Source organism: Rhynchophorus ferrugineus, unplaced genomic scaffold (genome assembly GCF_030347505.1).
Source record: "Rhynchophorus ferrugineus isolate W39M unplaced genomic scaffold, kcgeb_rfMv2 rfM9, whole genome shotgun sequence".
Lineage (NCBI taxonomy): Eukaryota > Metazoa > Arthropoda > Insecta > Coleoptera > Curculionidae > Rhynchophorus > Rhynchophorus ferrugineus.
In genome coordinates this window covers 763794-786322 of record NW_027472588.1, presented here as the reverse complement: position 1 = coordinate 786322, position 22529 = coordinate 763794, and the positions used below count along the sequence as shown (strand labels likewise).

Here is a 22529-nt window from a genome sequence, read left to right as displayed (position 1 = left end):
TTCTATATGTTTAAATAGATTTTATTCAAAGAAAAATATAAAAGCATAAATAGTGAATAACATAAAACCTACAACACTAATTTGAACTCATCGATGTTCTTTGTGAAACCAGGTCCATTTCCTGTTTTTCTGGAATAATCTGTCTCTTCTGTCGTTCTTCAAAGTTCTGCATAGATGGAAAACATGAAATATGAGGTGTACAACCACAACCACTTTACCATACCTGTTTAGCAATCTTCTTCAGGCTCGCCGATGTGCCGGCTCCAGTTTTCCTTACCAGTTCCGATAAGTAACCGGTCGGATTTTGGAGGAGAATATGGGGATGATCAAATTCGAGCGCTTGACCAGCATCCATCACTAAAATCTGATAAAAACGGGTCAGGGTCGATCTAGCGTCGATTGGCTTCAGATACCTTGTCAGAATCCATGACCGTGTGTAATCTATGAGCTATGGTAAGGACAGTACAATGAGCGAACTTGGTCCTGATGGTTTTCTGGATCAGTTTGTCCGTTTGGGCGTCCACGTTGGCGGTGGCTTCGTCCATCACCAGGATCTTGTTGTTCCTGAGGATGGCACGAGCCAGACAGATCATCTGTCTCTGGCCCACGCTGACGTTGGTACCACCTTCCGACATCATCTTGTCTAAACAGGCTAGGAAAATAATATCGTCTCATCACATTCAAAATAATATCACTTTTTGTCACATTCGCATTTATGCACACATTTATCGGCATTCGGTAGACTTCGGTATTTTCCGCCCGATTTGTATAATTTCTGATTTGTGCAACGAACACAGCGGTCATTTTGGGTTTGAACCTGGTACTGGTAAGAGCAATGTTCTTAACCTTTCAAATTTTGTTGTTTATAGTTTATTTGTTCTTGTACTGTTCATATTTTATTTATAACTAGTAGGCAATAATGGATAAATCATCGATTTGTGAATATTGTCAAAAAAGTTTTTGTCCTTTACATATTATCCTAATTCCTTTTTTTCCTTTCAAAATATTATAGGAGGCTAAACCAAAAATGTACCAACAAATTTTATAACTTGACTCTCAATGGAAATAATAATTTATTTTGTTTATATTATATTCTGCGAACGTACGTATGATTTGCAAGAACTGACAACGTCGCAAATACAAATTATTGTGCATGTGGAATGATTTTTCAGAATTAGACTCTAGCACTAGACCACAGGTAAAAAGATAACATTTTTTTTTTCTTTGGGTTTGAAAATTGGTAAGACATCTTGGGTTATATTTGTTTTTTCCTAGTTTTGTATATAATTTTAAGCGAATATGTTGTTATGGCGTTACTTTTATAACATTTAAGGTATAGTCTATTCCAATTTATTTGTAGATGCGTCATCGAAATTTGTGACGTTAAAACGTTCGATTAAGTACCTATAAAAAGTATACAAAAAAGACAAAGAGATTTCGCAAAATTGTAATATGTAATTACTATATTCAGTAAATTTAAACATTGTATTTTTAAGTGTATTAAGTATTGCATATTTTGGATAAAGGATTTTTTAATTTATAAGTTTTTATTTTATAATATTTAAGACAATGTATAATTAGAAAATATCTTATCAGCCCTCATATAGATATCAATTTCTGATATATTGTGGAATTTTTGATATATGGGGGAATAAAATATTATTTCGGTTGTATTCTTTGTCTGTTTATTCTGTGGGAATATTTTGATAAATAATAGAAAAGTCTACCATACCATTCCCTTTTAGCATCACACATTTATCCTCAACGTCCTCCAGAGCCCTGACCATATCTTCGTCCTGATATTCGTTAAAAGGATCCAGGTTATACCTCAAGGTCCCATTGAACAGCACCGGCTCCTTTACGAACGAACGATTCGAACGTTAATTAACGAAAACAATGATCACTTGATTCACCTGCGGGATGATGGAAATCTTCCTTCTCAAGTCGTGCAGACCCAAGACGCTGATATCCAAATGGTCGATGTAGATCTCGCCGTCGAAGTAGGCTAGACGAAATAAGGTCACTATCAAAGAAGATTTCCCGGCTCCTGTTCTGCCAACGATACCGATCTAGAAAAGAGAACGAAAAATGATGACTAGATGCCTGGGGACAGGTCCAGTGCTCTACCTTTTGTTTCGGGTACACGATGATGTTGAGCTGTTTCAAAACCGGAGGGTCAGTGAGGCTGTACCTCATCGTGGTGTTGATGAATTCGATTTGACCTTTCTTGGGCCACGAGGCAGGTGGTTTTTTATCTGGTTGCTGTGGATACGTCGATAAAATTATTAAGATTATAGTCTATTCAAAGTAACAGTGAACATACGTCATCAAGATGTATAATGTATTGCATTTTATTCTAGTTAAAAAGAGATATCAATGCTGTTTGATATGTTCGAACATGTAACCGAATTACCAAAAATATACGAGGAGATAATGAATACTAACTGTTTTGTAGATATGGTGAATGCACTAGGCAGAATACAGTGATTAATTTTATTAAGAATGGTGTACACAGATAGTAGTAGAAGAAATAAAAATACAGTAATATCAAGATGATTTAACAAGTAAACACACCATCGAAGGAAACAAGAACTGAACATAAAAAGGTAAATATGCTCTCGAATGAAAGTACAATAAATTAATTTGATATATAATTGTTAATTAGGTGGATTAGGCCTCCAGGGAGATACCACTATAAAAAAACTCGTCAAAAAAGTGTACAAATAAATTTTGAACAGGCTATATTTATTTAAGGACTCACCGAGTACAGATCGGGTTCGTGCTCGACCCTGGTGAATTCCAGCACCCTCTCCACGGAGGTCATCTGATTCTCCAGCTCGGCGGACTGTCTCATGCCCCACTGTATCAGTCCCGTGAGCCCTATGCACTGGGTGATGGCCAAGCCGACGTCGCTGCCGTAGAATTCTGCACCGAAATCGAAATAATCCGTGACGGTTCGATGACTGTCGAGCTATGACGCTTACTGTCGGAGAAGAAGACGAAGTTGAAGGTGACCAAGCCGATGAAGACGGCCGTGGTCCAGTCGAGCCACAGGCTGAACGCCCTCGACGTGTAGAGGAACATGAACCAGGCGCTGCTGTGGACGTCCTGCAGGTAATCGAATTCGTCCACCAGGATCTTCTCAGCGTTGTTCGATCTGATGGTGGGCAAGCCCTGTAGGGTGGCGTTCAGGTGGGCGAACACGGGACTGCGAGCTGTTAGAAAAATTATTTTGACTATAAGGGGGTGCGCTGTATTGCATATAATAAAAAATAAGCAGTAGAGGTTATTTCTGGAAAAGCATAGCCGGCGTTCGGTACATCTCGGTAGTTTCCGCCTGATTTTGCGACGTTACTATATACAAGCAATCGAGCGATAAAATCCTACGAACTACAGTCATTTTGGGTTTGATCCTGATACTGGTAAAAGCTTTATTTTGTAAGATTAAGGATTTTGTTGGTTTATTTATTCTTGTACTGTTCACATTTTCATCATAAATAGTTGGCAGTAATGAAAAATCATCGATTTGTGAATATTGTCAGAAAATATTCCATCCACCTGCGTATTTATTCAATTTTAACTTTGCAAATTGGATTCAAGAGAGCTTACGAGCTGCGAAAGTAAAAGTACAAATAAATATGGTTCGATGTCCTTTATGTAAGCATACCTTATCAAAATAATAGCTCGTTGAAGATTTTGATGCTTGGAAAGATGATATTGATAGAACAACTATATCACCATTTTCCACGTTGAATAACTTAGTCATAATAAACTTAAACCAATGAAGAATAAAATTAGTTACATTTTAGCTTGAGGTTCAAGGGAGATATTAGAATAATTTGTGAATTCCAGAATATGTTTTATACTCTTCAGGTATACGAATAATTTATTATAACCACAAAACATAGAAATAGTGAGTCTGTTTATGCCATGACTATAACTTTGGTTTTGTTATTATAATGTTTATACATTGATAAATAATTACATATTGTTTTATTTGCTCTTCTTTTCTTTCAACATTATTTTAGAATGGAATATGTTTATTAAAATATTCTTCATATTAAATTTACGTATAATACGTATTACGTAAATTACTTTAGATGTACATATGATTTGCAAGAACTGGCAACGTTGCAATTGAAATCCTTGAGGCATGCTTTGATTTTCCAGAATTAGACGCTTGTAGAATAAACAGGATACGTTATTTAGAAAAAACGATTGAAGATTTGCTCTAGAAGCCCTATAGTCTTTTCAAAGTTATTTTGTACATACGTTATTTAAATTTGTGACATCAAAACGTCGCAATGTTACGGCATCAACTCTCAGTTTTAGTTAAGTTTGGCTTTGATATACAACAAAATTCGAATCTAAATAAAATAATTGAACAGAAATGTTATTAAATATAATTTACTTTAACATTATAGTACATATAAAAGCTACAGTTAATTATATAGCCGCAATAGTTTATAGATTAGAGTTATAACCTCTTATCACTAGTGCTTTCAAGAATTTTTGCGTACGTCTGACAACCGGACGACTTTGACAATTTGTTTACGCGTTCGAAGGAACGAAAGATGTTTGTTTATTTTCATTTAGTTATTATATCGATTTTCAATAATTGGCCAGGTCCACAGAATAATGGATGTTATCGAAAAAGCCTACGAAAGTAAAAAAGTATGCTCAGCTTTATTCTTACTTGTAGCACAAGCCTTCGATAAGGTTTGGCATGAAGGCCTTGTTCATAAACTACAGAAAATGCTACCAAAACAACACACCGAACTATTAAAATCATACATTACCACCAGAATGTTTAGAGTCAAACAAGAAGAAGCTTACTCTACAATAAAAGAAGCTAAAGCAGGTGTACCACAAGGAAGTGTACTGGGATTAATGCTTTATCTGCTTTACACTTGTGATATACCACAAATGGAAAATATCACGATGGCTACATTTTCTGATGATACTGCGATTATAGCCGTCGGAGACAAAAGTGAAGAAGCCTCACGAAAATTACAACAGGCAAGTGACAATATAAATAATTGGACACAAGCTTGGAAAATAAGAATTAATGAAAGTAAATCTGTACAAGTGCACTTCACCTATAAACAGACCGTACAAGCACCAATAACATTAAATAACACTATCATTCCATATAGCAACAACGTTAAATATCTCGGAATGAATCTCAATGCAAAACTTCGCTGGAAGGAAGATATAAAGAAGAAAAGAAAAGAACTGGAATTGAAATATAGGAAAATACACTAGCTAATTGGAAGAAAATCACAATTATCAGTATATAATAAATTGCTATTATATAAGCAAATATTGAAACCTACATGGACATACGGAGTTCAATTATGGGGATGTTCTGCAAAGAGTAATATAAATAAAATACAAATTTTTCAGAACAAAGTCCTGAGAGGTATTGTGGGTGCACCCAAATACTATAGGACTGATTACCTACATCGAGACCTTCGGATACCCACAGTCAGTCAAGAAATCAAGAGAATTGCAAGGGGGTATGAGGAAAGACACCATTCTCATACGAATATTGAAATATTGCAACTTTTAGATACCACCAGGAGAATATTGTCTGATTCTAAAACGAATTTACAAATTGCGACAGGCAATACATTAAACATCTTGATGACGTATGTACAAAAAAACTTTGAATAGGCTATATATTGTCTTGTCTAATGACGGTACGTCCTTTTCGAGACGAAGAACAAGATAAAACAACAAAAAATCTAGAATATTTAGATTTTATGCCTGCGTTAATAATCTTATTGGAATATAAATTAAATTGTTATGTTATTTTTGGTGGTTTAACATACATTGTCTTCAGAGTATGAAGTGCGAAACGTAACTAACGCATGACCGAAATGTCGGTAAGAGTTCTGAAATATTCCATCACACGTAAAAGGTGAAGAATCTTCGTGTATGCTTACCGATTCCCTCCAATCTCTTCACGCTCCTGCTGGTCTTCAGGTAAAAGTTCCTCAAGAAATAGAACAGCACAACCATGCAGGCGACCGGAATCACCAGCCAGTAATTGACGACGCACACTATGATGATGGCACCAATGAGGTTCAGCATGATCTAAAAACCATCGAATGCTGTACAGTGCACAGGAGGAAATCACCTCGGAACTCGTTTACTTGGGTCGTGTCGATGAAAGCATTGGGTAGCAGCTCATCGACCTGTCCAAGATCCTTCGAAAACCTGTTCAGGATTCTGCCGGACGTATTGGTGTGGAAGAATCTCATAGCTGCGTGTATGATACTTTCGAACATTCTGTTATGTAGCCTGAATGGTAGATATATATGATGATGTAATAGATGCATTCAATTCTTGCAAAGCGCTAATAAAAAGAACTCTAAGCCCAAGTTGAGCTTGAGCCATGAATTCTTTTAAAACAGCTTCAATTCTTCACGGAATAGATTGGTAGTGTCTGAATAGTTTATAACGGAATGTTCCAACGGATACATCCGCCAATTGCTTCAATGATGTTGGAGGTGGAAATCAACTTCTCATTTTCTACTCTAAAGTTCCCAATAACGATTCAATATATAAATATCAACAATCATAATCAATTCAATATCGTAGCTTTCAATAATTATAATGTTCATCGAAACATCTGGTGATCTGATATTCAAGATGACGGTCAAGTGTGTCATGTTATGGCACCTTACAGTAGATAAACATCGAGAAAGACAAGGTACGATTGGACAGACATTTGATCCTCTCGGAACATCCATCCAACCAAGGCAGCAGAAAGTTAAATTTGATTTGACCTTCTGGACCACAATCAAGAACCTAAGGTAGAGGTATTAATAATAAAATGTGATGTAAAAGTGTAAATCAACACATAAGGTCTATGTCGACATGTTGAACACATGCTATCAAACCTATATTTTAACACATGATCTGGAAAGTCCCTGGCATAACACATACATGGCGCTAGTTTTATTGCATTCATCGCTTTTTCAGTTAGTACTAACTATCAAAAGAAAGCTGTTAAAATTCCATGATATAAGTTTGTGAGTTATTGTGCTAAGAGTGACACTAGTTTTGACATGTTGAAAACAACGGATTAAAAAGAATTTCGTGTTTTAATTTTACGTGACTTCTTGATGAGAAAAAAATGCCGTTCAAGTGAAGCAATGACTTGAAAAGTGTTATAAGGACTCGTCTCCATCAGAAACAACAATAAAACGTTAGTTTTCTGACTGCAAACATAGTCGTGGAGACACTGGTGATGCAGAACCCAGTGGACCTGGAAATTAGATGGTAACACCAGAATACATAAAAAAATTGGATAAAATCGTTTTGAATGATCGAAAAATGAAGTTGCGTGAGTTAGCTAACATCGTAAGGATATCAAAAGCTTATTGCTTACGAGAAAGCTCTGTTCAAAGTTCAAACCAAAGACTAGAACATATTGATGATTCTGAGCAGTGTTGGGCCATGTTTAAACGTAACAAACCGGAATGTTTGCGTCGATATGTGACAACGGATGAAACATGGATCCGTCACTTCACTCCGGAATCAAAACGATCGCCATTTGAGTGGACAGCAACTGGTGATAGGCCTATTTTGAGATAAATCGATCTATAAAAGTGGTATTGAAATGTTAGAGCGCCGCTGGAATGATTGTGTGGCTCTTGATGGAGATTACGTCTGGAGAATTCCATTCTGTTAGTCTCACTAAAAATCGAGAAGGTGTAGACCGATTTGGCTGATTTTGATTTTAAAATACTTGTAGGTGTTCAGGGAAGGTTTTTAGATATGAAAATATCGAATAATTTCCAGCAATCTAGAAAAAAACTCTCATCAATTGTTTCACTGTGACAAATGACAAAGAAGAGTTGATGGAACATATTTTGTTACTAAAAATGTTGAATACTGAATAAAACTATCTGTCATTGTTATCGAGCCACGGTTAGAATATATAATCTATTAAATATTGAAGATAACTTCTTCAAATGCTTGGTCTAACGCATATTGTACTGGACAATTTCAATGTATTATAGATTTTTCTATACTCTCCTGGAACTATTTTTTCAACTTCTATAAAACACGACACATGACAAACAAATAAAAAGTACTTACCTATAAGATGCCCTCATGCAAATGGAGAAGAAATAGATGCTTCTAGATACGGCCACTATTATGGTGGACACCATGAATATGGTGTAGATTTTGATGCAGGTCCTGCGATCTAAACTCTCCCAAAAGGCAAGCAACTCGGCCGAACCAAAATGATCACGTAGCTCTTCGAGAATCACCCTGTACCACACATCAAGCTATAGTCTATCGAAAATATCAGCGAACTCACGTCATTTCAATGCATGGGCGTCAAAACGTCGCAATGTTGCCGCATCAACTTTGATTTTTAGTTAATTTTGGCTAAATAAAATAAACAAACAAAAATAACGTTATCACATACAACTCATTTTATCTGTAGCGACCTTGAGGCATGTCAAATTTTACAACGTGGAATAACGGTCAAGAAAGTACCCAGAAATATATTCCCAGATGATGAACACGGGCGGGGTGCCAGCAGCGCCAACTAGAACACGATAACGAATAGCTGGCAACCCCGAGACGTTTATCTGGGATGTTATTGAAGGGTATTTCCATATTTCAGTTACCGACCATCGTTTGGTTTGGTTTAAACGTGCTACCATCGGCTGCCCAAGCGTCGTCATCAGGTCACACCGCGGCTATCCGTTTTATCTATTTTGTATTTTCTACATTTTTTTTTATATTGCCAATAAATAACGGTCACATAATGTAAACACCACTGTTTCATTTCGTCTTACCTCCATTCACCGAGCGATATAATTTACCCCAAATAACATTTTAGTAAATCTAACGCATATATTATCGAAGGACTTAAACTACAGTTAATTAAACAGAGACAATACCCTGTAGGTTAGGGTTGTTTTATTACATTTACATCCATCTGATCTACCATGTATTTTTCATTGCAAGCCATTCCTTAATTACAGCCTTTGTCTATCCACTTGTTGGGATATTTTTCACCAGTGTACTATGACACGTTGCATTGCCAACAAGAGTAACAGTAGGTACCTCCAAGTTCTTTATTAGTTAATTTAAACAGCAAATACATGTTATGCTTCATTTCTCCATGGCAGACTTGAACTTGGAGGGAAATTCTAACTCTGTTAGGGGAAGAAATCCAATTTCTGTTTTCAACAATATTCTAAATCTAAATCTCTATCTAATTTTGAGACATAAAAACGTCGCAATATTCCTACATCAACTCTGAGTTTTAGTTCAGTTTATAATATACAACAGTGTATGAAGGAATGTTCTACATTCCTCAACGAACTGCATATCCCTAAGTTTTCTATGGAGACTTTCCAAACTAACAGCCTCCTCTGATATAATAGTATTAAATTATGTTTATACCGAAAAAACACTCACTATTGTATACATTTTATAAATTCGACCTCAAATAAAGCTAACATCAGTGATCTTGATTGCTTTTTTTCGGTGAATCCAACATCATATTGTTTTACTATCATACTATCATATCAATATATAAGTATTGATTACTTACCTCTCCAACATTTCATTTCATGTTAGAATTTGGGAAGAGTGAGAAATATAATTTGATATGAGACGAATTTACAGACTACGCGATAGGTAATAAATTCGACATAGCAATGACGTGAGTTCACTGTTATTTAGGATAGAAACTTTTGAGCTTTTAGTTTACAGATGAATTGAAAAGTCCCCAGCCTACCATAGTGAAACACATTTTTGTAGTACGATTTGTCCTTTGCTTCAAAATAGGCCTCAGTTTCGGCGATCACCTCTTTATTTAATGAAGATTTCTTTTGAGATCGAGATCTGAGAACAGGAAATAGTCGCTGGGGGCCAGATCTGGAGAATACGGTGGATGAGGAAGCAATTCGAAGCCCAATTCATAGATTTTTGCCATCGTTTTCACTGACTTGTGACACAGCACTTTCTTTTTCTTCAAATGAGGCCATTTTCGCCGATTTCGTCTTTCAAACGGCTAAATAACGCTTAGGTAATAGCCGCTGTTGATGGTCCTTCCTTTGTCAAGGTAGTCAATGAAAATTATTCCATGTGCATCCCAAAATACAGACGTTATGGCGTCTTGCCAGCCGACTGTTGCGTTTTCCCACGCTTTGGAGCGGGTTCATCGTACGCAGTCCACTCGGATGACTGTCGATTGGACGTCGGAGTGAAATGATGGAACCATGTTTTATTCATTGTCACATATTGATGCAAAAACTCGGGTTTAATACGCTTGATCATCTCCAAACACTGCTCCGAATCATCAACTCGTCGTTGTTTTTGGTCAAAAGTGAGCTCGCGCGGCATTCATTTTGCACAAAGCTTTCTCATACCCAAATATTAGTGAATGATATGATGTATACGTTCGTCTTCGGTGCTCATTTCACCATGTTTGAGTATACCAATCCTTGATGGTTGATTTTCCTGGGACAGTGTCCGGAAACTCGGCATCAAGCCAAGTTTTTGCTTCAACTGTATTTTTTTCCGTTCAAAAAGCAATATTTAATCGACACGCGAAATTCCTTTTTATCCATTTTTTTTTCACAATAACAAAAGTTGCTTCACTCAAAATGTTATAATTCACAAACTAATGATCCGACAGCTGTCAAATTTATACACGCATCTTTTGGGGGTTAGAGCTAACCAAAAAAACATATGGATTTAATCGTAGTAGTGCCATCTATGTGTCAGGCCGGGGACTTTTCAATTGACCTGTTAAGTTAATTTCTACCATTGGCTTAGGAAATAGTCTCCTCCACTGGCCAGGAACTGAGCTCCAAAGAAGAACAGCCACATGACCAATATGGCACAGCAGTTTCCACCAGCAAGGAAGTACTCCTTGTAGTTGGCGAACTCCACCGCTCCCAATGTCCGCATCTCGGCGATGACTTTGGGAAATTTCTAGAAGATATCTCGTAAAAGGATGGTGCTGGCGATCGTGACGACGGTTACCTTCAAGCCCTCGATGTCGATCATGCTGTTGAAGGCGGTGCTCGTGATGGAAATAGCTCGGAGGACCTTGTCCACCTCCTTCTCTTCGGCGCCCGCGGTCGCGCCGCTTATCGTGGCCGCCTCCTCCAGCAGGGTGGCGAAACCCACCCCGCTCTGCTTGATCTCGTCGTATGTCCCCTGTATCTGCACCATCCCCTCGTTCAGGATGACGATCTTGTCCGCCCTCTTTAGATACTGAAGCTGATGAGTGACCAGCACCACGATTTTATCGGATAAGTATCGTATCATGCAGTCTTCGAAGAGTTGTTGGCCAACCTGTGAGGGTGAGAAGGTGGAATAAGAGAAGCGTTTCATAATAATCTTCTAGTAGCTCTATCTATAAAAATAGTGTGTTTAAAGTATTTTTTAACCGACTTCAAAAAAGGAGAAGGTTCTATGTCCGAATATACACACACATACATATATATATATATATATATATATATATATATATATATATATATATATATATATATTCCGAGGTAGTCCCTTTGGAACCAAGTCAAGATCTGTTGGGGGAAGGGGGAAAATCGAGGGAAGACCTTAAATTTCAAGGGCACGTATAAAATTTTCACATATTTTTTATCTAAACTGGTCAGACATTTGTGTATAATGCTATTGCTGAACAGACGTGATGGAAGATCGGAAGTCGTTCGGTACAAAATCCGATCAGCTTGCTTTTTGAGCACTAACCATGTCATATGGGAAACCGTAGAAATATTGCAAGAAACTGATTCAGTGCTGTAGTGATTAGAGCATCTGGCGGGGGCAATGACTCTTCGTTTTTGTTGTCGTTTGGTTAGAACATTTGTCAAATGACCTAGACAAGATAGTGGACCCCAGGGCCAGGAACGTTCCTTATTTTCAATCATTGTTTCCTTATTCTTATGTCTATAGGACAGACCTATTAATAAGATAGTTTAATTGATAGTCAAAAGTATTTTGAGGCAATAAGAAATCAATTAAGGATATAATATACAGAGAAAGGAAGGTAACCATTCAAAAACGAACAGGAAAAAGATTAGGGGATAAAATAACAAATACACAAACTAGACATCAAAAAAATTAGTGAAATAAAAAACAAATTTGAAGGAATAAAGACGTGAAACAATAAGAAATAATGTTAACGTTACTTACTTGTATATCAACAGCAGACAATGGGTCGTCGAACAAGTAGATATCAGCTTCTTTATATACAGCCCTGGCCAAGTTGATCCTCGCCCTCTGTCCGCCGCTGAGAGATATCCCCCTCTCGCCGACGATGGTTCTGTCAGAGTAAGGCAACAAGGAGAAGTCCCTCCGCAACGCACACACCTTTATCACGTGCTGGTACCGCTCCGGAATGAAGTCGCGACCGAACAGGATGTTCTGCCTCACGGAACCTGCAACAGGACAATCCTCCTTCAGTGAACGACGCTACCCTGCCGACGTCTTCTCCTAAATGACCTGCGAAAAGCCACGGTTCTTGAGATGCGTAGGACACGGTACCGTTAACAAAAATCTTCCCGCTGAACAGCCGCAGCTCGCCCAATATCAGATTCAGGAAGCAGGTCTTTCCCGAGCCCACCGGCCCAACCACGGCGACCAGTTCTCCTTTCTTGGCGTTGACGTTAACGTTGTCCAGGCATAGGTTGTCGCCTTGATGAGAACTTTATCGGTGATCCACAAGCGACATACACTAATTCCAACCCATTCTTGTACTCTTTTGCGCATTGTTAATGAGAAAAAAAAATAGTTCGACCAATTAGCTAATTCTTTCTTTTGTTCGCCATCTCTTCGATACAAAGTAGCGTCTTAGGACCACTCCTCTACCTGCTCTACGCTGCTGACATCCTAACGATAAAAGAAACACTACTTGGAACCTCTGCTGACGACTCAATTATTATGGCAAACGAAAGAAAACAGAAACAGTTCAAATGACAGTCAACGAAATCTACAAATAGACGAAAGATTGGAAAATTCAACTTAATAGCTCCAAATCTGTTCATGTTAATTTTGCATTGCAGTAAAATAATAAAAACTTATTTATATTATTCAATGGATGCCCGATTCCTCAAACAGAATCAGCTAAATACACCGGCATCCATCTTGACGGTGAACTAAATTGGAAACATCATGTTAGACAAAAAGCAAAATACATTAGAACCAGTATAAAACAACTATACTGGTTGGTCGGAAGATACTCTCAACTTGATCTAAAAACAAAGGGATTGATTTATCAGACAATCATAAAGCCAATTTGAACCTATGGGATGCAAATATGGGATTGCACTAAAAATTCAAATCAACTAGTCATCCAACGCTGTCAAAACAAAATTCTTCGATTGATTACCAATGCCTCTCGCTATGTACCCAACGAAGAACTGCACGATGACCTGGAAATCAAATGGATCTGCGAAGTTATCCAAGATTTCGCCTAAAAACACGAAAGAAGATTACTAAATCATACTAACGTGGAGGCAATACAACTACTGGACAACAACAAACCATATGAACTTATATAAAATGTATAGCTTTAGTGTAAAGTATAGTTTAAGTCATTATAATTTTATAATTGATGAATACATATTAATATATTTATCTCGCACTCGTCTTGCTTGTGAATGAATCCAAGTACAAATGAAATGTAGTAATAAGTTAATTTATGATTAAGATTGTACTCAGAATATCTAATAAAGATATTATCAAAAAAAAATATTAAAATATCTTCGATAGCTCTCTTAATGTACTACCGTTGAAGCCCTTTTATTTTGTTGCACATTCACTCTGGTGCTCGGTTGAAGGTAACCCCCGGTTGCTCACAGTGGACGATTCCAGCTAGAGTTTCTTGTGAATTAGTGAAACACTTCAATTTACACTAATTAATTTATTTACACAAACTACAAGTTAAGTGAACCTAGGAGATTTTTCATATGGGACTTTCTATCTATAGTATAACCAAAATAGTTTTGTACATACGCCATCAGGATATTTAATGTATTGCCTACCGTAAAAATAATTGTAAATAATTGTTCCATGATCTAATGCCTCACAAAACTACAATTTATCGTTTATATGGGAATTTTCAACAGCACGGTACGACAGCAGACAGGACGCTGAAGATCTGGTTCTGGTGCGCGATAGAGTTGCAGACTCTCCACAAACATCAATTCGGAGACGTGGTTCCCAGTTATACCTTTCTGCACGCAGTTTAAGGCGAATTTTGAAAACTGATTTGGAAATGTTCCCGTACAAAATTCAATTAGTCCAAAATTTACTACCGAGAGATCCTGATCAACGAATTGAGTACAGTAATGCAGTCCTAAGGCTTGATAATGAGCAACGAAGCCCATTTTCTTCTCAGTAGCTACGCCAATAAACAAAAGAATTAGTTTTGGGGAACACAGAATCCTCAATTAATGCATGAAACATCATTGCATCAACTAAAAACAACTATATGGTGTGATATTCATGCTGGAAACATCATTGGTCCCTATTTTTTTGAAAATAACCAACGAGTTATAGTTACTGCTGAACGGTACCAAGACATGATTCGAAATGTTCTTTCTCTCAAACGATTCAACATCTTAAAGACAATATTCGTCACGAAATTGAAGAAATTCGGCCTCATATCGAATCGCGGTTATCATTGAGCCGATATAATTTTTTAATCATAACGAAAAAAAAAGTAAAGACCATATAAACTTTATGAAAACCAAACTTACTTATCTTTTCTTTGAGCAACTATACATTCTTGATACACTATACTATTCAAGTATACGAATAATTTACAAGAAATATAACTTTGGTTTGTTATTGTAGTGTTTCACTATACGCAAAAGAATACGGGATTGGGTGGGAGTCAATGTATGCTTCCACGACCATCTCTTACCATATTTGGCGATAGCTCGAAACACCCTGATGTGGGGTGACAAGGTCTCCAGCGATCTGGTGTCCTCTTGGTCGAAGACGTCGTACCTCCTGAAGGAGGTCTCGGACATGTCTGTCATGACGCTCTTGTGCAGCTGGTGACCCTGTTCGTAGCTATGCTCCGGATCCATGATGCTGGGGTCTCCCACCAGTGACTCATCCGTCAGCATGAATTCCTGGATTCTACTTATGGACACCTTGGTTTCTGCGATCTTCGAAAACAATTATCTTAAGTCTTGTGGTCTTAGAAGAAATTTCAATAACAAATAAGTAATCGAAATTCGAAAGAAGCAATTTTGCCAGCGTTTAATGTTAAAAATAATTCGGCCCGCTTGTTTGGTGCAGTGGTAAATGTGACAAGACGGTCCACCTACTGTCGCGGGTTCGAATCCTGCTGGGGCGTGATCGTAAATTTATGTTTGTAATTGTTTAATATTTGTGATTGCTCTAGGCCAGAGTATAAAATCCGACAAGGAAAGTGATCCCAGTCACGTCAGTAACCAGGCTGGGTAAGACCGGAACGTCTTCTGGGATAATTTCTAAATTGGTCATTCGCCAGTCGGTACTGTAGCCTACGTTAAACTGTACGTCCAGTCGAGATAAACCCATACTTGGTGAAAGGAGATTTTAATATATACATATATATATATATATATATATATATATATATATATATATATATATATATATATATATATATATATACATATATATCGAAAAATGTCCAGAAATGGCCAGAAATGGCCCTTAATCTCTTAAGAACATATTCTTCAGGGTCAAGATTTGAAAATATGAAAACAAAACGATGTACATTTTTATATTTAAATTTAAAAACATCGTTTTGTTTTCATATTTTCAAATCTTAACCCTGAAGAATATGTTCTTAAGAGATTAAGGGCCATTTCTGGACATTTTTCGGTCAAGGCGTGGTTCAAATTGATCATTTGTTTTCGGTAGCGATGAGTATCAACTATTTCATCAGGTATCAACAGTTTGTAATACCTTATATCACTCTAGTCCCACCAAAACATAGAGCATTGTCTTGCGACCAAAACAGTTTGGTCTTGGAGTCGATCGGTCGGTTTCGCCAGGTGATTCTGATTCTGTTTTGTTTTGTGCGTTTTGTCTGTCGTTCAATTGATGCCACCCACCTTCCTATCTTTTGAATTTTCCTTATTAGTCGTAATCAGTCGCTAATCGGTCCTTGGGTCACATTTAACGCTTCTGCCAATTGTTTTTGAGTTTGGCTTAGTTCTTCATCAAATAACTCATGCGGTTTAGCATTTTCAAACTTTTTCGATCTACCAGAACGTTCTTTGCCTTGCACATGGAGATTTTCATAAACGGGATGCCTGATTCGAGGTGTGTATTGACGTTTCTCATAAACCGTCGGGCTCTGAGTAACGTACGGACTTTTTTGGATTGGAACACTTGGAGTAGTTCAAGTTGTCTCTCAGAGACATATCTGTACCATACCTTGCTCCGTTAGGGCAGACTGGACGGATTAGAATTGGATTGGCGACAGGCGCGGAATTCCTTCTTGCGGTGGTACAGAATAGCCTGAGTTTTGCTCGGGTTCATCTGTAGCCGCCAGAATTTGTACCACGCTATCGCTTGGTTCAGCTGTACTTGGAGTCTGTTCCGAATAGGGGCAGTAACTGGTTGTGAAGAAAGCGGTATCATCTGCGTAAAACGCTATGTGGAAAAGTTTGTGGAGCGGGAAATCAGCCGTATAAAGGGTTGAATAGGGCTGGTGGTAGTGGACCACCTTACGGGTCTCCTGCGGAGATCTGTTGATGAGGGGAGACTGCGTCACCGATCCTCACTTGAAAGGACCTACCGTCCAAGCGTGAATTTATCAGGGATATTAGGTCAATCGGTAGACCTAGTTGTTTTGCTTTAAATATTAGATCGTGGTGCCATACTTGATCGAAAGCTTTGGAGACATCTAATAAGATGGCTCCAGTTTTTCGACCTTTTATCAGTACCTGGTGGATTGTTGCTGCGACGCAGGCATCTTAACGGAGGCATGTGTGTTTGGGGCGAAAACCAAATTGTTCGTTCATGATTATGTGATATGCGTCTGTAAAATCGCTTCCAGCGTTTAACATCGCTTTTTCGGCAAGTTTGGAAACGAAGTAAGCCAATTAGATCCCGTCGCGGCTCTTAACATAGCGACTAAAGCAAGTAATAAGTAAAAGGTAGCGACATCTAGATGTTGGACGTCGCGAAACATTTTCCCAAAATTTCCTATAAAGTTAAATCTCTATTTCTCCGTGTCTATATGTGTCATCTCTTAGAAAAACCGGTAATGACTTTCCGGTACACTTGGTACATCATCCAAAAAACGTTTATTACATTTCCACAAATTAATTAGGTAATAAAAAAATATCTTGGAGAATACATGAACATCGATCGCATTTATGACGGCTTTTCACTGACACCGATCAAAACTATATAAGAATAAAACAAACAGACACATCATTACCGCATTCAGTCCTTGGGGAAAGAACACCGTGAGCGTCTGTCTAACGATCTGATAATAAGACCCGATCAGGAACACTTTTTCAGCAGTGATGTGATTACCCAGCAACACGTAGCTCATGATGGTGAGGAAGATGCCGGTCCTGGACGTGAACATGATGAAGGACATGGTTACGCCTCGGATATAAGACGTAAATAGCAACACCTTCAGCTCCCGCCTGAAAAAAAAAAAGGATAAGTGCCTGGCGATCGTTACCGAAGGTCCCCCGGGACCGTACTTCCTCAAGTTGTAGATCAAGTCAGCGAAAGCGTTCTCCCAGGCGTACATCTTGATCACCTGCATGGCCTGAATGATCTCGTTCATCTGTCTCACGCGTTCGTCCGTTCGGCTCGCACCCTTGTTCCTCAGGATGGACGTGCAAAAACTTAAAATGACTTAAAAGCATCGTTTATTATTGTTATATTTTAACACGTCAATTGAAAAGTTCCTGACCTGACACACAGATGGCGCTACTATAATTAAATCCATATGTTTTTCAGTTAGCCCCAACCCTCAAAAGATGCGTGTATAAATCTGAAGCTGTCGGATCATCGGTTTGTAAATTATAGCATTTTGAGTGAAGCAACTTTTGTTATTATGAAAAAAATGGATAAAAAGGAATTTCGCGTGTTAATAAAATATTTCTTTTTGAAGGGAAAAAATACAATTGAAGCAAAAACTTTCGGGACACTGCCCCAGGAAAATCAATCATCAATCGAAGACATCGAAGACGGTGAACGCAGTGGACGTCCAAACACCCTCGTTACCTAGGAAAACATTTAAAAAATCCACAAAATGATTTTGAAAGACCGTAAATTGAAACTCAATGAAATAGCAGTTACTCTAAAAATATCAACTGAACGGGTCAATAGAGTGGGTGTCGCACGAGCTCAATTTTGACCAAAAACAACGACGAGTTTTTTTTTTGAAGACGATCAAGCGTAACAATCGAGTTTTTCGTCGATATGGCTCCATCATTTCACTTCGAAATCCAATCGACAGTCATCCCAGAGGACTGCACACGATGAAACCGCTCCAAAGCGTGGGAAATAACAACGGTCGGCTGGCAAGGTTATGGCGTCTGTATTTTGGGATGCGCATGGAATAATTTTTATTGACTACCTTGAAAAAGGAAGGACCATCAACAGCGACTATTACATAGGGTTATTGGAAAAGTGTTGCTTCACCAAGACAATGCACCGTGTCACAAGTCAGTGAAAACTATTGCAAAAATCCATGAATTGGGCTTCGAATTGCTTCCTCATCCACTGTATTTTCCAGATCTGGCCCTCAGCGACTATATCCTGCTCTCAGATCTCAAAAGAATGCTCACTGGGAAGAAATTTTCGTCAAATGAAGAGGCGATCGACGAAACTGAGGCCTATTTTGAAGCAAAGGACAAATCGTACTACAAAATGGCATCGAAAAGTTGTAGGGTCACTATAATCAGTGTATCACACTTTGAGGGAATTATGTTGAATAAAAAGAACTAGTTTTGCCAAAAAAAATTGTTTTACTATGGTAGGCCGGGGACTTTTCAATTGACTTGTTATAGAGAGAAAAAAGCTAATACCAACACACCAGTTTCATCATTTGATTGATCAGGTTAGTATTAGGTCTATAAATTAGTTTTAAAGGATTTTTTCTTTAATTTGGAGCTTTATTGTGATAAAATATATTCAACAAAAAAATGGAACCGACTTCAAAAAATATATAGAGAACTCACTAAAGATTTTTAACATGTACAAAATTTTAACAATATGTACATCATAGTCGTTATAATTTTTTAAAATCATTTAATAATTACATTGTTCTAGTAGTGAGAATAGAGTCTTTCCTCATGTCCCTTGCAATTATCTTGATGTCTTGATTGACTGTGGGTATCTGAAGGTCTCGATGTAGGTAATCAGTCCTATAGTATTTGAGCCCACAATACCTCTCAGGACTTTGTTCTGATAAATTTGTATTTTATTTATATCACTCTTTGCAGAACATCCCCATAATTGAACTCCGTATGTCCATGTAGGTTTCAATATTTGCTTATATAATAGCAATTTATTATGTACTGATAATTGTGTTTTTATTCCAATTAGCTAGTGTATTTTCCTATATTTCAATTCCAGTTCTTTTCTTTTCTTCTTTGTATGTTCCTTCCAGCGAAGTTTTGCATTGAGATTCATTCCGAGATATTTAGCGTTGTTGCTATAAGGAATGATAGTATTATTTAATGTTATATGTGCTTGTATGGCCTGATTGTAGGTGAACTGCACATGCACAGATTTACTTTCGTTAATTTTTAATTTCCAAGCTTGTGTCAAATTATTTATATTGTCACTTGCCTGTTGTAATTTTCGTGAGGCTTCTTCACTATTGTCTCCGACAGTTATAATCGCAGTCTCATCAGCAAATGTAGCCATCGTGATATTCTCCGTTTGTGGTATATCACAAGTATAGTGTAGATAAAACGATTATTATGTACATCATTTATTTTAAAATGTTTTTGTTTTGTGTTAAAATTCTAAGTTTGATTATTGTTTAATTTTTAGCGAAATTTTTATTTATTTTCTTGAAGTCGGTTAAATGTTTTTGTTAAAAATGTGTTTCCTAAGTATTTTCCATTGATAGCCGCTACTTCTTCTCATCTTTCAGGCAATTTACGGATTCTGTCTCGAAAGAACGATGTATCTTTTGATTTTATCCACGAATCGATACATTTTTTTGTTTGTTCTTAAAAAGTGAAACGCTGTTCAGGCAGGTCACTAATAATCAGAGGGAACAAGGTCTGGAAGATAATGCGGGCCGTGTACCAACTTCCTGTTTTAGTGTTTGCAAGAATATTTTTGACGCTTTTACCACATGTAACAGAAACAAAGACATTGTTGTATATTTGCTTGTATTTTAGCCGTTTTTTTTGCGCAGTGTCCGGCTTAAAGACATCAATCTTTCATCGAAATGACACATACCGAAAACTGAGGCTTCGACATGAAGTTGGTTACAAATATATGCGATGCTATTAATATACAGTAAAACCATCTATTGCAAATCTTTTAAAACTCCTTTATCGCCCTGATTATTTTAAAAGCTTCTTCAAACGAATGGAAAAAAAATGGCAGCAATTGTAGTGTAAACCACCTACTTTGTAGTGGCATGATGACGATCACCGCCAACATCCCATAAAAGGAAGCGATCCCCATCTCCAAGTAAATGAAGTAGCATATGAGAACACCCTGAAGAGGAGCTATCCAGAGATAGTGCAGAAACAGGGGCGCCATGTCGAAGCGCATCACGTCGTTCGACATCAGATTGATGGCGTTGCCTACCGTCTTACCACCCAGCGAGGTCAGTCTCAGCCTTAAGACCTTCAACCAGTAGAGGAATTAAGTTGATAGCATCGAATATGGCATCAGGAAACTCACCTTTCGATATATAAGCGAGCAACAAGCCACCCGAACCCTCATGCCGACGTGCAAGGCGGCCATGATGTAGGGGTGGAAGGTCCCCACCACCAGGATACTGCAAACCATGATCATCCCCGCGAAGAAATACGCTTCAGCCCGCGAAATCCGGCTCTGGTCCTTAGAGAAGTAGGTGAAAACCCTCATAAACCATGTTGGAGGATATTGCCTATTTATTAGAAACAGAAACATTAAATAATTATACATAACAGGTCAACTGAAAAGTCACCGGCCTACCACCTACTGGGATTTAATTCTAGTAGCGCTATCTATATGTCAGGCCGGAGACTTTTCAATTGACCTGTTAGATTCACGCTGTACGTTTTAATTACGGTCGGTAACAGTAATTCCTACATTACCTACGTTTTTACTTACGCTTCTTTGCTCAACTTATTCTTTGTGTTAAAGAATCTGATGAACAAACCGATGAAGATCGGCTGAGACATCCGCACGAATATCTCCATGATGAACAACACCACGCCATAAAAGATAATATCGAACCGAAACGTTTTGACGATCACCCTGTGCAGACTGGGGATCTGCCGGTGCTTGGCCGCCCTGCGCAGCTCGTAGCTCCAGTTCCGGGCCAGTTTGTCGCCCAGCAGGGACGACTTGTGTTCCTCCAGGGGTTTGGTCAGGTCGTCCTCGTCCAGGTCCCGCTTCCTGCCCAGCAGGAAGGTCTTGAGCGCGTACCAGAACGTCAGGGTCGAGATGATGCCGGCGCCCTTTTTCGGATTCTCCGGTCGATCGAATTCCTGCGACGCGGAACGCATCTCTCATCTGTCAATGTCACTGAGAAACGTCAGGAATTAGCACGGTGACTGACTTCCGACCTGTCGAAGTATACGTAATTTGGGGCAAGAGAAACGAAAATCTACGTTAAATCGCCTTAGAATATATAATTTCTCAAATATTAGACACAAACAGAAATCATCTTTTATTTTAAGTATACTTTTTATTGAACAACTTGAAAAACTAAAGGTTCTATAAAAACTACGGTACTACCATTCAATTCAACATGAAATTATCTATAATCCCTAAAATGTTCATTAAAATACATGATGGCAAAAAATCGACAACTTTTACGACTATATGGAAAAAGTGCCATATTTTTCACCGCTCAGATAAAGGTAAAACTCTCAGAATATGTGTATTTTGGGGTGAAAGAAACGAAAATCCATGTGAAATTGCCTTAGAACTGATAGATTTTAAGATATGTGACATAAACAGAAATTCACTAATTTTTTGAAAATACACTTTTCATTGTATAACTTAAAAACTAAAAGGGATATAAAAATTAGCATACGACTATTCGATTCGGCGTAAAATTCTTTATAATCCCTGTAGTTTTCATTATCCTGAGATTATTTAAACAGACATGAAAGCAAAAACATTGAAAATGGCAAAAAATCGCAAATTTTCACGACTATATGTATGGAAAAAGTATCAAAATTTTTTACATCTTGGATAAGGATAAAACTCTCGGAATATATGTATTTTGAGGTGAATGAAACGAAAATCCATGTGAAATTGCCTTAGAACTGATAGTTTTTAAGATACGAGACATAAACAGA

The 22529-nt window shown here is 37.8% G+C and overlaps 1 protein-coding gene across 1 annotated transcript; it reads right to left on the bottom strand.

Moving 5' to 3' along the window:
- Window positions 1-2: 2 nt before the first annotated feature.
- On the bottom strand, window positions 3-21796 carry LOC143202454 (ATP-binding cassette sub-family C member 4). The gene is given in 21 exon segments (XM_076413995.1): window positions 3-166; window positions 224-364; window positions 414-652; window positions 1733-1856; window positions 1914-2069; window positions 2128-2262; window positions 2762-2925; window positions 2985-3215; window positions 5949-6099; window positions 6159-6306; window positions 8113-8289; window positions 10808-10977; window positions 11029-11343; window positions 12205-12449; window positions 12514-12769; window positions 15060-15188; window positions 17465-17678; window positions 17739-17895; window positions 20637-20859; window positions 20917-21124; window positions 21331-21796. Coding segments are annotated over 21 exon segments (4071 nt in total). The 5' UTR covers window positions 21729-21796; the 3' UTR covers window positions 3-76.
- Between the last annotated feature and the right edge of the window lie 733 nt (window positions 21797-22529).